Raw genomic sequence first — 12,108 nt, 5'->3', positions numbered from 1 at the left:
GGGGAGGGTGAAAAAGAGGCCTACCAGAAGTTTGGGAAGGCCGGAAACGGGCCTGCTTCCTGCCTCCAGAGGGCCTCCGGAGCCTGGGGAGGCCGTTTTCACCCTCATGGAGGCTTGAGGAAAGCCTCCGAAGCCCGGGAAGGTCAAAAAATGCCCCCCCCCGCCATGGTGCATGAGGCCGACTAGGCCACGCCCACCCAGCAACCGGGCAGAGAACCCCTTGCTAAAATTTTTGAATTTGAACCCCTGAATCAAAAAGTTGCAAAGGCATGCCTTTTCCTTAAGTGACGGGGATGACCAATATCTTTCTACACTGTTTTTTTTTTAAAGTCTCATTTGACTCTCCACCCCACCCCCACCCCCCCAAATGAATTGAATTTCCTGGATCTGAAGGTCTGACCCGTTGAATGAATGCATACCCTCTTAATTGCTCTCTGTCTGTTCAAATGGGGAAGGCAGAACAGAAAGGCTGTAATTACGGGTGTCCTTGCATTTTTTTTTTTATTATTATTATTTTGCTTTTTCATACGTTGCCATAAAATAATGCAAAGCGAAAAATACTGCAGTTGAAGGAAACAGGTCATTAAAACCTCCCCCTTTTGGGAAGAGAAGTGCCCCGATCACAATTAGGAAAAGATTATTCAAGGGGGCAATTAGGCAGCTAATAATCATAACCCTTCCTCCCAACACTTAGAAAACAGGAAAAAAGCAGGAAACTCTTGATGCAGCTGCGATCCAGTCTGAGATCACAGCAAAAGAAAAGAAAAGGAACTTTCGTAAGCATGCAGAGCTGCAAATTATTTTTGAACGTGGTGAAATCTTTCAAGCTGATTTGTGTTCCAAGCAACTCTGATGGTTTTCCAACAAGACTGGAAGAATTCTGAGCTCTGTTAGACCCTTTGGATGGCTTCTGAGACGGATAACCCGAGAACATTTCCAATAATACCAGAAGAAGAGCCCCTTTCAGGATGTGCAAAATGTACAAGTATTTCTTGGCTTATGACTGTAAAGGAGCCCATCCATTATGGTCATAAATCATGACAGTCGTAAAGAGGGTTACCCATGTGACCTGATTTTATAACCATTTCTGCAGTGGTTGTTAAGGAAATGCCATGATAGTTAAGCAAAACCAATTATCCAATTGTTTGCCATGGGTGAGTTTTGCTGAAAACCAGAAACAAATGGCACTTAGACCTATATACTGCTTTACAGTGCTTTACAGCCCTTTCTATTATTATTATTATTATTATTATTATTATTATTATTATTATTATTATTATTATTATTATTATTATTTCAATTTATATACCGCCCTTCTCCTATTGGACTCAGGGCGGTGCACAGCCAAGGATAAAAAACATACCTATACAAAATTTAAAATCAATTAAAAGAATTATACAGCTTTGGCCCACAGTTTAAAACAATCCAATTTAAAACCCAATTTACACTTAAAAAGCTAAAAAGCTAAAAAGAGCTAAAAAAAAAGGGGGGGGGGTTCATGCCAGCTCTGCTTGATGGAAAATAAAAGTTTTTAGGGCATGGCGAAAGGCACGGAGATCTGGTATCCTTCGTATCTCCGGGGGGCAAATCGTTCCAGAGGGCAGGTGCTGCCACAGAGAAGGCCCTCCCCCTGGGGGTCGCCAGCCAACATTGCCTGGCTGACGGCACCCTGAGGAATCCCTCTTTGTGGGAGCGTACTGGTCGGTGGGAGGCTATCGGCGGCAGAAGGCGGTCTCGCCAATACCCAGGTCCGATGCCATGCAGCGCTTTAAAGGTGGTGACCAACACCTTGAAGCGCACCCGGAAGACCACTGGAAGCCAATGCAATTCACGCAGGAAAGGCATCACATGGGAGCGCCCTCTTGCTCCCATAATCCCCTGCGCAGTTTACAGAGTCAGCCTCTTGCCCCCAACAATCTGGGTCCTCATTTTACCCACCTCGGAAGGATGGAAGGCTGAGTCAACCTTTGAGCCTGGTGAGATTCGATCTGCCAAATTGCCGGCAGCCGGCAGTCAGCAGAAGTAGCCTGCAGTATTGCACTCTAACCACTGGCTTATAAATGCCGTTTTTCAGCAAAACATCAATGAAGCAGTCATGTAATTGCAGAATGCAGCAAATGGTCATAATTACGAGTCAGAGCTGTCGGAACTTTGGAACTTGGTGGTAAGTATCCCTGAGGAGGTTCTTTTTAACTTCGAACGGTCTGTAAGCAGCCAGTTATAAATTGAGGACTACTTTATATTCAAAATGTTTCGCACCTCCTACTATGCTTCGAAATGAGATGGGCGGCAAATAAATCGAATAAATAAATAAGGAGATGCTTAAACACCAGAGCCCCTTAAAAGGTCTACTGCAGAATTTTCTCACTTACGTTTCATGAGTCCCAAAAAAGAAGATGGGATATTTATTTGCTGGAGGTTTCACAGCTCCCTCAGGGAGTTCATCAATCTGTCAGTCAAAGAGAAAGAACGATCCATCAATAAATGTCCAATAAAAGGAATCACACTACTCAAACAGCATAGACAGAGCAATGGACAATGGGAAGAGCTATTCAAATGCAGGTTCAGTGTAGCAGACCCTAAGACTGAGAGCCGGTTGTGTGTAGTTGTGAGAAGGTAGTTGTGAGAAAACAGGAAGTGGGCACATCAGGTTATGAATAGCAATAGCCCTTAGACTTATATACCGCTTCGTAGTGCTGTACAGCTCTTTCTAAGCAGTTTACAGAGTCAGCATCTTGCCCCCCCAACAATCTGGGTCCTCATTTCACCAACTTTGGAAGGATGGAAGGCTGAGTCAACCTTGAATTGAACTGCCAAACTGCTGGCAGTCAGCAGAGTTAGCCTGCAATATTGCATTCTAACTACTACACCATGTTGCAAAGTAGACCGACTCACAAAACAGCCACGGCAGGGATTCCAAGCACTGTTTTAAGGGTAGAATAATAGACTCTTACTTATTTATTCCGTTTTTAATCCAGCCTTTCTTTCTTGGTCATCTCAAAGCGGCAAAGATTAAAAATGGAATAAATAAGTAAGAGTCTATTATTCTACCCTAAAACAGTGCTTAGAATCCCTGCCACAGCTGTTTTGTGAGTTGGTCTACTTTGCAATGTCTTGTCTTCTCTTGATGTCTTACCAGGATGAACAGATTCTGCTTGGATACAGGGTTCCTCAAGGCACCATCCTCTACACTGTATAGTCCAGGGCTTTTCAAACTTGCAACTTTTAAGATAGGTAGACTTCAACTCCCATAACTTCCTAGCCAGCACGTCTTACACGTCTTAAAGTTGCTAAATTTGAAAAACACTAATACAGTATAAACTTTTATAGGTAATAACCAGAAGTATGAATTGTGCCTAGAAGCCTTCAAGAGAAAAAAATGCCCAAATCTTTTATATAAAAAAAAGACTTCCTGTAGGATAAGTTAAAAGAAAAGAGGTCTATTTTTATTTATAAGCTTCCATTCCATTCCATTCTTTCCTTCTAAAAAATAATCCCAAAACAAGGTATCCCATATTCATACCTGTCCATTTCTCCAGCCTGACAACTCTGGACAGTTCCTATGGGGGTCTTCCCGTGATTTTATCCCCACAATTCCGAGAATATGTGATGCAAGAGCTACAGTGATGTAAGAGTTACAAGACTCACTGATGACTCACAGCTGAGCCATCACAATATCACAAGGCCCTCACTTGACACCAGTGGTGAAATTCAAATTTTTTTTACTACCGGTTCTGTGGGCGTGGCTTGATGGGCATAGTGTGGCTTGGTGGGCGTAACAGGGGAAGGATACTGCAAAATCCCCATTCCCTCCCCACTCCTGGGGGAAGGATATTGCAAAATCTCCATTCCCACCCCACTCCTGGGAGAAGGATATTGCAAAATCTCCATTTCCACCCCACTCCTGAGGGAAGGATACTGCAAAATCCCCATTCCCTCCCCACTCCTGGGGGAAGGATACTGCAAAATCCCCATTCCCTTCCCACTCCTTGGAGGCACTGGGGTAGACCAATGCCTCCAAAAACAAATGAGTAGACCGGGACGCTCCAAGAACAAATGCGTAGACCGGTACAGCTCTGCAAGCGGTTAAAAGCCTGGTAGACCAGTACCTCTGCTAAATCCTAAAGAATTGTCACATGACCATCAAGCCACCCCCACAAAATAAGCCACCCCCACAGAACCGGTAGTAAAAAAATTTAGAACCCACCCTATTAGGTTGAAGCTCAGGGGACAGGGATCGGCAGGCCTTTCTAAACTCTTGTGGAAAAAAGCTAAAATAAATATAAAATTGCTAGGAAGTTGATTAAGGACTAGCAACATGTTTGCGGCATGTTGTTGAGCCACCCCCAAAGATGAAAATAATTGCTTAAGCATCTAAGGGTTTAAAAACGGAGAGGAAATTTTCCATGGCTCTGTGGGGTTTTTTTAAAGGTGTTTCCTTACAAACAGCCATTTGCTCGCTAGTATGACATAACAATAATATGATATGATTGCTTGACAACACAACGGCAGCAGTTACTGCACCCACCACTACACTCAAAAAGTAAGTGGGAAGACTCCCAAGCAAAGGCTAGAATTTCACGCTTTAAAAAAAAACAAGAAAAAAAACAACAACACCACAGCCCAGAGGCCAAAAATGCAACTAAAATGCCTTTTGCAAAATTGGAAATTTTTATTCCATTTTTACAGTGGCAAGCTCCTCCTTTTTTCCACTTGGCAGATTCACTTAAGAAGGTTTCCTTTAAAAAATAATGTTTTTAATAAGCAGGTCCGCGCTTCCTAAATTGGCTCACTGTTTGTTTATTTAAAAGATTTGTGTGTGAAGTTTCCGAAAGCTTTGCAAGTTGACATTGTGTAGGGCAGAGTGGCTCGTAAGCACAAAACAATAAAGATTGTAAAAAGCATAAAAAAAACCCCCAACATCCCCCCCCAACAAATGAACTAAAAACAAATAAGCAAATAAACTCTTCCTGGTTTCCAAACCACAACACATCTCCACATACCCAACAAATTGTACAGCATCCACAAGAAATGAGTATTTGTAGCTCGGGGGTTGAACAGTGAAGTCCTCGGAGCCCTCAGAGTGTATGGCTATTTCCTTGCAGGCATTTCATTACCCAACTAGCTAGCATCATCAGTGCTAGAAGGCGGTGGGTTTTGCTCTTTGTTTATAAAGACGAAAGTGTTACCTAGTCGGATAATGAAGCATTTGCAAGAAAACAACCAAGTTGAGAGAGCACCGAGAACTCTGCAAACCGCAGAGCTTCCAGCCTTATACTAACGCATGATTTGTTTTTATTTTTATTTTTTTATTTTTTATTTGATTTATATGCCGCCCTTCTCCGGAGACTCAGGGCGGCTTACAATGTGTTAAGCAATAGCCTTCATACCTTTGTATATTTATACAAAGTCAGCTTATTGCCCCCACAAACTGGGTCCTCATTTAACCTACCTTAGAAAGGATGGAAGGCTGAGTCAACCTTGAGCCTGGCGAGATTCGAACCTGCAGAAATTGCAGGCAACTGTGTTAATTACAGGGTGCATTAAACCACTGTACTACCAAGGCTCCTTTGTAGGAAAAACGAGGCATTTAAAGCTTTTTGGAAGCAGGAGAACAGGGGCATGCCAGATCTCGGGGGAAAGAGTGTTGCAAACGGCAGAGTTTGGGGTGGTGGGGCAACTACACCAATCTCACTGGGATTAACATTTAAGTAAACATCCATCAGGAGCCCCTTTTGCTCTGGTTCATTTGGGCGGGGGGGGTACCAATTTTAACAACCCTGAAGGATGAAGCATCTGCTTCCTTTAAATTATGTTTGCTTCTGACATTAGAAAGGACCACGGCCCTGCCATATTGTGCAATGTAGAAGACAATGTGAGTGTGTCAATGTCATTAGGCAAAAGACACACAATTTTGTGTCTTCCCAACCTCTTCGTGAAGGTCTTAGAATTTCCAGGTTCAGGATTCCCAGTTCAATCTTGTTCGGGAATTTCCAGAGTCTCACTCTATTCGGGGCCAGGCTGGAGAATACGGCTCTCTCCACCCTTCCCGTTGTGGTTAAATGGTGTGTGCAGGAAAAGGCAAAGGCAGCTGATGTCCCTTTGTATCAGCGACAGGAGAAGCTGGAGGAAGGGAGGGGAGTGTGCGGTGGAGGGCGGTGGAGCTGCCAATCGACGCAGGGCAATGCAAGACGACTCCTCTTTTGGAATATAAATTTGGAGGAGGGACCTCTGCATTGTCACCATGGGAGTGACATTTCCCCTGCCCAATCATGGCAGAAAAGCAACCTGGCCAACTCGGGCCCGACCCAAGCATTAATATTCCTTGTAAAATGGAAAACAAAAATGTGGGCCTTTTATTCAAGCACGGACACTCGCTCCCTCTGCCCTCTGCGGCTCGTTGTATCTTTTTAACACAAAAGAGGAATTCCACTCTGGTATGAATTCCACTTGGAATCAGCTGGGGGTGGGTGGGAAATGAAAACAATTAGGGCACGCGCAGCCTCGGCCAGACAGATTCGGTGGCAATCTTGGCATCCCTCTCTACACAACGCCAAGTTATGCTCCGCGTGGCCGTTTCTGTTTTCCCGAGACTGCGTTGGCAATTCTTCTCACTGGCTGCAGGACCCAAAGGGGAAAGAAAGAGGGTGGGGGGAGTTGCCCACTTAGAACCGCCTCCCACCCTCCATCCCCACCCCACCCCCGGCACTGAGATGCAGGAACAAAGGAGGGACAGGCGAGCATCTGTGTTCACCCCTGCCGCACGACAACCCCCACGCTGCTGGCTGCTTTGGGAAAGAAAACAAACTCCTGCCGAAGTGCCGGCTGTAACACAACCCCACCAGCAGGCTAGAGTTGGCGCCAAGCAGCAAAATTCTCTTTGTTGGTTCTCCTCCCCTTATACATCCACCTTCCCACTGTTTGGGAAAATAATAGCCTTTATCTAACCAGAGGCTGAAGACGATGGAGAAATAGATCTCATGCTGCTGAAGAAGGGAATTGGTGTTAGAATTAGGAGGATTGAGGAGGGAGGGGAGTTCATGAAACCCTTAGCATGGACAGGACTTAGTTCTAGCCTGGGTGAAAATTTTGGCCTTGGACAATCTGGAACTGCACCACCTGGGGTCCAAGCCAAGCATAGTGCACAAAATTGTCTGCTACAACGTCTTACCCGTCAACGACTTCTTCAGCTTCAACCGCAATAATACACGGGCACACAATTGGTACAAACTCAAGGTAAACCGCTCCAAACTCGATTGCAGAAAATATGACTTCAGCAACAGAGTGGTCAACGCCTGGAATGCTCTACCTGATTCCATTGTTACAGCCTCAAACACTCACAGCTTCAACCTTCAACCATCTACCGTGGATCTCATCCCATTCCTAAGAGGTCCGTAAAGGGGGCGTGCATAAGCGCACCCGCGTGCCTACCGTCCAGTGGTGGGTTCCAACCGGCTTTACTACCGGTTCTCTTCGTGCACGTGAGGGCCCAGCTCCCGGACAAAGAGAACCGGTTGGGTGACGTCACATCGTCACCGCTACCAGCTCGGCCGAACCGGGCTGAACCAGGAGGAACCCACCACTGCTACCGTCCCTGTCCTACCATCCCTATCCTACTGTATATTTGTATTCATTTCCTTCATTCATGTCCTTGTTCATATTTATACCTGCTATCTTGTACATGTTTGACAAACAAACAAACAAACAAACAAACAAACAAACAAACAAACGCAGTGGCCCCCAAATATTGGGGGGGCTAAGGACTGGTTCCCGAGAGAGTTTTTTCCGTGGACTAGAGGGGGTGTGGTTTTGCGTGGTGCTTGCATCTTGCAGATGGGGCTTCGCTTGTTTGCGTGGCCCAGTTGCTGGCATGCCGCAGACCAGTGCTTGTCCATGGACCAGGGTTTGGGGACCCCTGCCAGTTAAGAGACAGTGTGGGCAGCAATATGCAAGAGACACCTCTGCCCTACTTGGCTGATAACTTTCCAGATGACCACTAGATGGCATCAGAGAGTTAAGGTGTCTACCCTTTGCTGCCATCTCTTGGTCAACTGCATTTTGGGGGTGAGCATCACTTGGTAATAAAGCAAGATACAATGTAAAGGTATATAACGTAGAACATAGGAATGACATGTAATGGGAATTGGTCTTCAGGGTTATCTTGGTTTTTCTACACATATGATAGAAGTGGCATATACAGACTGTATGGTAACCCATTTGGTGTAGTGGTGAAGACATCTGGCTAGAGACTGGGAGTTCTAGTCCCATGTTAGACACAAAGCCAGCTGGGTGACCTTGAACCAGTCATTTTTTTCCCCCTCAGTCCTAGGAGCAGCTGGCGATGCGCGTTTGTGCCCACAGAGAGGGCTGTGTGTGCCACGTCTGGCACGTGTGCCATAGGTTCGCCATCACGGGTATAGCGGAAAGGAAGGGGGACAGCCTTTCTCTATGCTTCCCTTTTGTATAGGGAAGCAAGAAGAAATGCTGTTATGTTTTCAAGGTTCTTGTAATATAGGCTGTACAGGTAGATTCTGTGCTCTAAGCTTCAATTCTCAGCTTCAAAACTCATTTAAGCCTGCGTGAATCTTGATCTCTTGAGGGTGCTTCACGCTGGAGTTCACGCTTTCCAACCACCAATGTAACATCCTGAGCCCAACTTTGAAAATGTCCAAATCCTTTGCACAAAATTGGAAAAGTGAAGAGATCCCTACTGATGAGAAGGTGATTAGGGAAAATATTAGAACGTGCAGAAATGAACAGATTAACACTTGCAATTAAGGAGAGAGAACAAATGGAATATTATACGATACGGGAACTATTTTATCAATGGTTAGAGAATAAAAATGGAAGTTGCAAACGTGTAAACAATATGCTGATTGTGATTATTAGGATTATTATGCTTAATATTATTATTAGATTCTTGTTAAAAGATATGTTAAGAGGGAAAAAGGAATGGGTTTACTATATTCAATATTACAATTGCAAGATCAGAGAATTAATATCAATGTAATGAATGCTGTTGTAAATTTTGATGGTTATTGCACAAAGATATTTGTACCCAGATGACACACTGTTTAAGGGAAGATGGAATGTTTATATTAAAAAAAGAAAGAAAATGTCCAAAAATAAATACATATCGTGTTTCCCTGAAAATAAGACCCTGTCTTATATTTTTTTGAACCCTGAAATAAACGCTTGGCCTTATTGCCATGTGCTCAAAAGCCCGATTGGGCTTATTATCGAGGGATGTCTTATTTTGGGGGAAACAGGGTAGTCTACAATTTAAGAACCCATAGGTCAGAGTTCTGACAGTGACATGCATTCCTCCAAAAGAGAACTCAATTGTTCAGTGTTTTTTCCCCCAAAACCCGTTAAAGGCTGGATCCACTGTTAACAGTTCAACATTTGAAGGTGAGCAGTTGGTAAACACTGTGGCAAGAATCTTTGCTTTGGGACAAAAACATAACTTCCAGCTATTTGGCACAATTATATCCTGGTTGGCTTTTCTCCTTTTCTGAATATTTCATACAGACGATCTCTTTTAATGTGATGTTGTTTACAAAGGCACAAAAGATTCCAGTTTATAACTAAAGGACAGAAGTGGAATTATAGCTGCAATTGCCCTTAGGACAGGGTTCCGCAACCTTAAATACTCAAAGAACCATTTGGACCCGTTTCCCACAGAAAAGAAAACACCGGGAGCCACAAAACCTTTCCCGTGCCTGACTATTTCTTGAGCGGCCACAAAACTAGCATATATAGTTGAATTAAATGTTCTGTTTTCTTCTGGAAATTTTTTTTCTTGGATTTATCCATGGTTGGCCTACCGGTGATTGAAAAGCTCAATAAATCATGTGCTGGTGGGTGTCGCACATTTGCGGTTGTGACGCATATTTTGAGTGACAGGGAGCCACAGCAGAGGGGTGAAAGAACCACAGGTTTCTGACCCCTGCCTTAGGGCGTAAGTTTTGGGATTTCCAATTCTTCTAGTTTGGCCACTTACTAGTTATTATTGCTACAATTATTCATAGTGATGGTTAAGTAATAGTTATTATTATTGCAGGACTTGGGTGGCCAATAAATTTAACTAATGATTATTAATAGTACTAGTTTTTATTTATTAATCAAATTTCTATACCGCCCTACACCTGGAGGACTCAGGGTGGTGAACAGCCAAGATAAAATACAGATAATACAAATATTAAAAATCCCTTAAAATTATTAAATATTTTGGCCGAAACACAGATTAAAACACCCAATTTATAAAATCAAACAAATTAAAAATTTAAAAGAGGAGAGTTAGGCCAGGACAGCCTGCTGAAATAAAAAAGTTTTGAGAGCACGACGAAACGTGCGCATGTCCGGGATCCTCCGTATCTCTGGGGGGAGCTCGTTCCAGATGGTAGGTGCCCCCACAGAGAAGGCTCTCCCCCTGGGGGCCGCCAGTTGACACTGTTTGGCCGACGGCACCCTGAGAAGCCCCTCTCTATGGGAGTGTACTGGTCGGTGAGAGGCTATTGATAGCAGAAGGCGGTCTCGTAAATACCCCAGTCCAATGCCATGGAGCGCTCTAAAGGTGGTAACCAAAACCTTGAAGTGCACCCGGAAGATCACCAGGAGCCAGTGCAGCTCGCGCAGGAGGGGGGTCACATGGGAGCACCACGTCGCTCCTCTTCTAACATTCTACATAAATGTTTAGGTGTTTCTTGCTTTTGATTCACTGTCCTTAATTTTGAAACAGAAAAAAATGTACTTAAAAAAAATCAATAACTAAATATATAAGATTGCTAATTCCCAGCAACCCTTACTCTCACTTATTTCTTAAATGGCCTCAGATTTATTGATGTAACTTTCTTTATCATTTACTCACACAATCTCCTGTTATATTTCTCTATGACAGGAAACAGGCCCGCTAGATTAATCAACTAAAGTACTGTGATTAGTTAGAACCAATTAATCAGTGAGGCTGAATCATTAAAAACAGGGTAAAGAATATGCATTCTGTTGTGTTACTGCAACTTCAGAGTTAACAGACACAATCTTTTCTTCTAACAACAAACCACCTCTCTGGTTGACTACAGCACAAGCTGCATTTCCTCAGTGTAGCTGGGGAGCGATACAGCTATTTATATGGATCTAACAGAACAATTAATTAGCTGATTTAAAAGAGTGATGAGTAGCTAAGCACAGTATATATTCTGCTTCAGGTGTGGGTCTGAAAGCCTCAGACTAATCCTGAGAGAACAGCAGTAAAGGCCAATGGTATATTAGAGTTGACTTAAGTAAATTTATATTCTGATCTCTTCCTGAGTAAGATGCAGGAGTGAAATCCAGCAGGTTCTAACAGGTTCTGGAGAACCGGCAAATACCACCTCTGGCTAGCCCCAGAGTGGGGTGGGAATGGAGATTTTGCAATATTCTTCCCCCCAGGAGTGGGGAGGGAATGGGGATTTTGCAATGTCCTTCCCCTGGAGTAGGGTGGGAATGGAGATTTTGCAATAGCCTTCCCCTGCCATGCCCACCGAGCCACACCCACAGAACCAGTAGGAAAAAAATTTGGATTTCACCCCTGGGAAGGTGGTTCACTTAACTCTACAGAAGGAGCTGTGGTCGCACAGTGGTTAGAATGCAGTATTGCAGATTGACTCTGCCCACGGTGTGGAGTTCGATCCTAATGGGGCTCAAGGTTGACTCAGCCTTTCATCCTTCCGAATTCAGTAAAATGAGGACTAAGATTGTCGGCGGCAATATGCTGACTGTGGAGCGGTATATAAGTCTAAGTGCTGTTGCTATTTCCTCTTTAGTCTCTTCTTTGATGTGCATAGCAAAGATCCACCTTGAAAAACAACTGTGAATGTTGAAGTCAACATGGAGATGGATATACACACAGGATGTAGTAGAAGGACAGGCAAAGCTGAGGTGGGGAGGAGAAGTCAAGAGAGGAATTAGCTTGGAATCATTACATTCCCACAAAATCCAATCTCTCTTGAATTCTGTCTCTAGAGTCAATTTAGGACTGACCATTAGTTGATTTAGATTCTTGCATCTAAGCATGAGCAATCAATCAGCTTAACTAGAACGTATTGTGAGGTCCTGATTCTTTGCACT

At 43.9% G+C, this 12,108-nt stretch overlaps 1 protein-coding gene across 2 annotated transcripts in view; it reads right to left on the bottom strand.

The window, feature by feature from the left end:
• Positions 1-12,108, bottom strand: part of HDGFL3 (HDGF like 3) — a 45,391-nt gene that overhangs the window by 13,091 nt on the left and 20,192 nt on the right. For both annotated transcript variants that reach the window (XM_070953421.1, XM_070953420.1), the window contains exon 2: positions 2,373-2,449. In XM_070953421.1, the coding sequence (XP_070809522.1) occupies positions 2,373-2,449 (77 nt within the window). The remainder of the gene's footprint in view (positions 1-2,372; positions 2,450-12,108) is intronic.

Source organism: Pituophis catenifer, unplaced genomic scaffold, assembly GCF_029215685.1.
Source record: "Pituophis catenifer annectens isolate HBS135680 unplaced genomic scaffold, rPitCat1.0.hap2 SCAF_14, whole genome shotgun sequence".
Taxonomy (NCBI): Eukaryota; Metazoa; Chordata; class Lepidosauria; order Squamata; family Colubridae; genus Pituophis; species Pituophis catenifer.
This window is presented reverse-complemented; position numbering and strand designations above follow the sequence as displayed.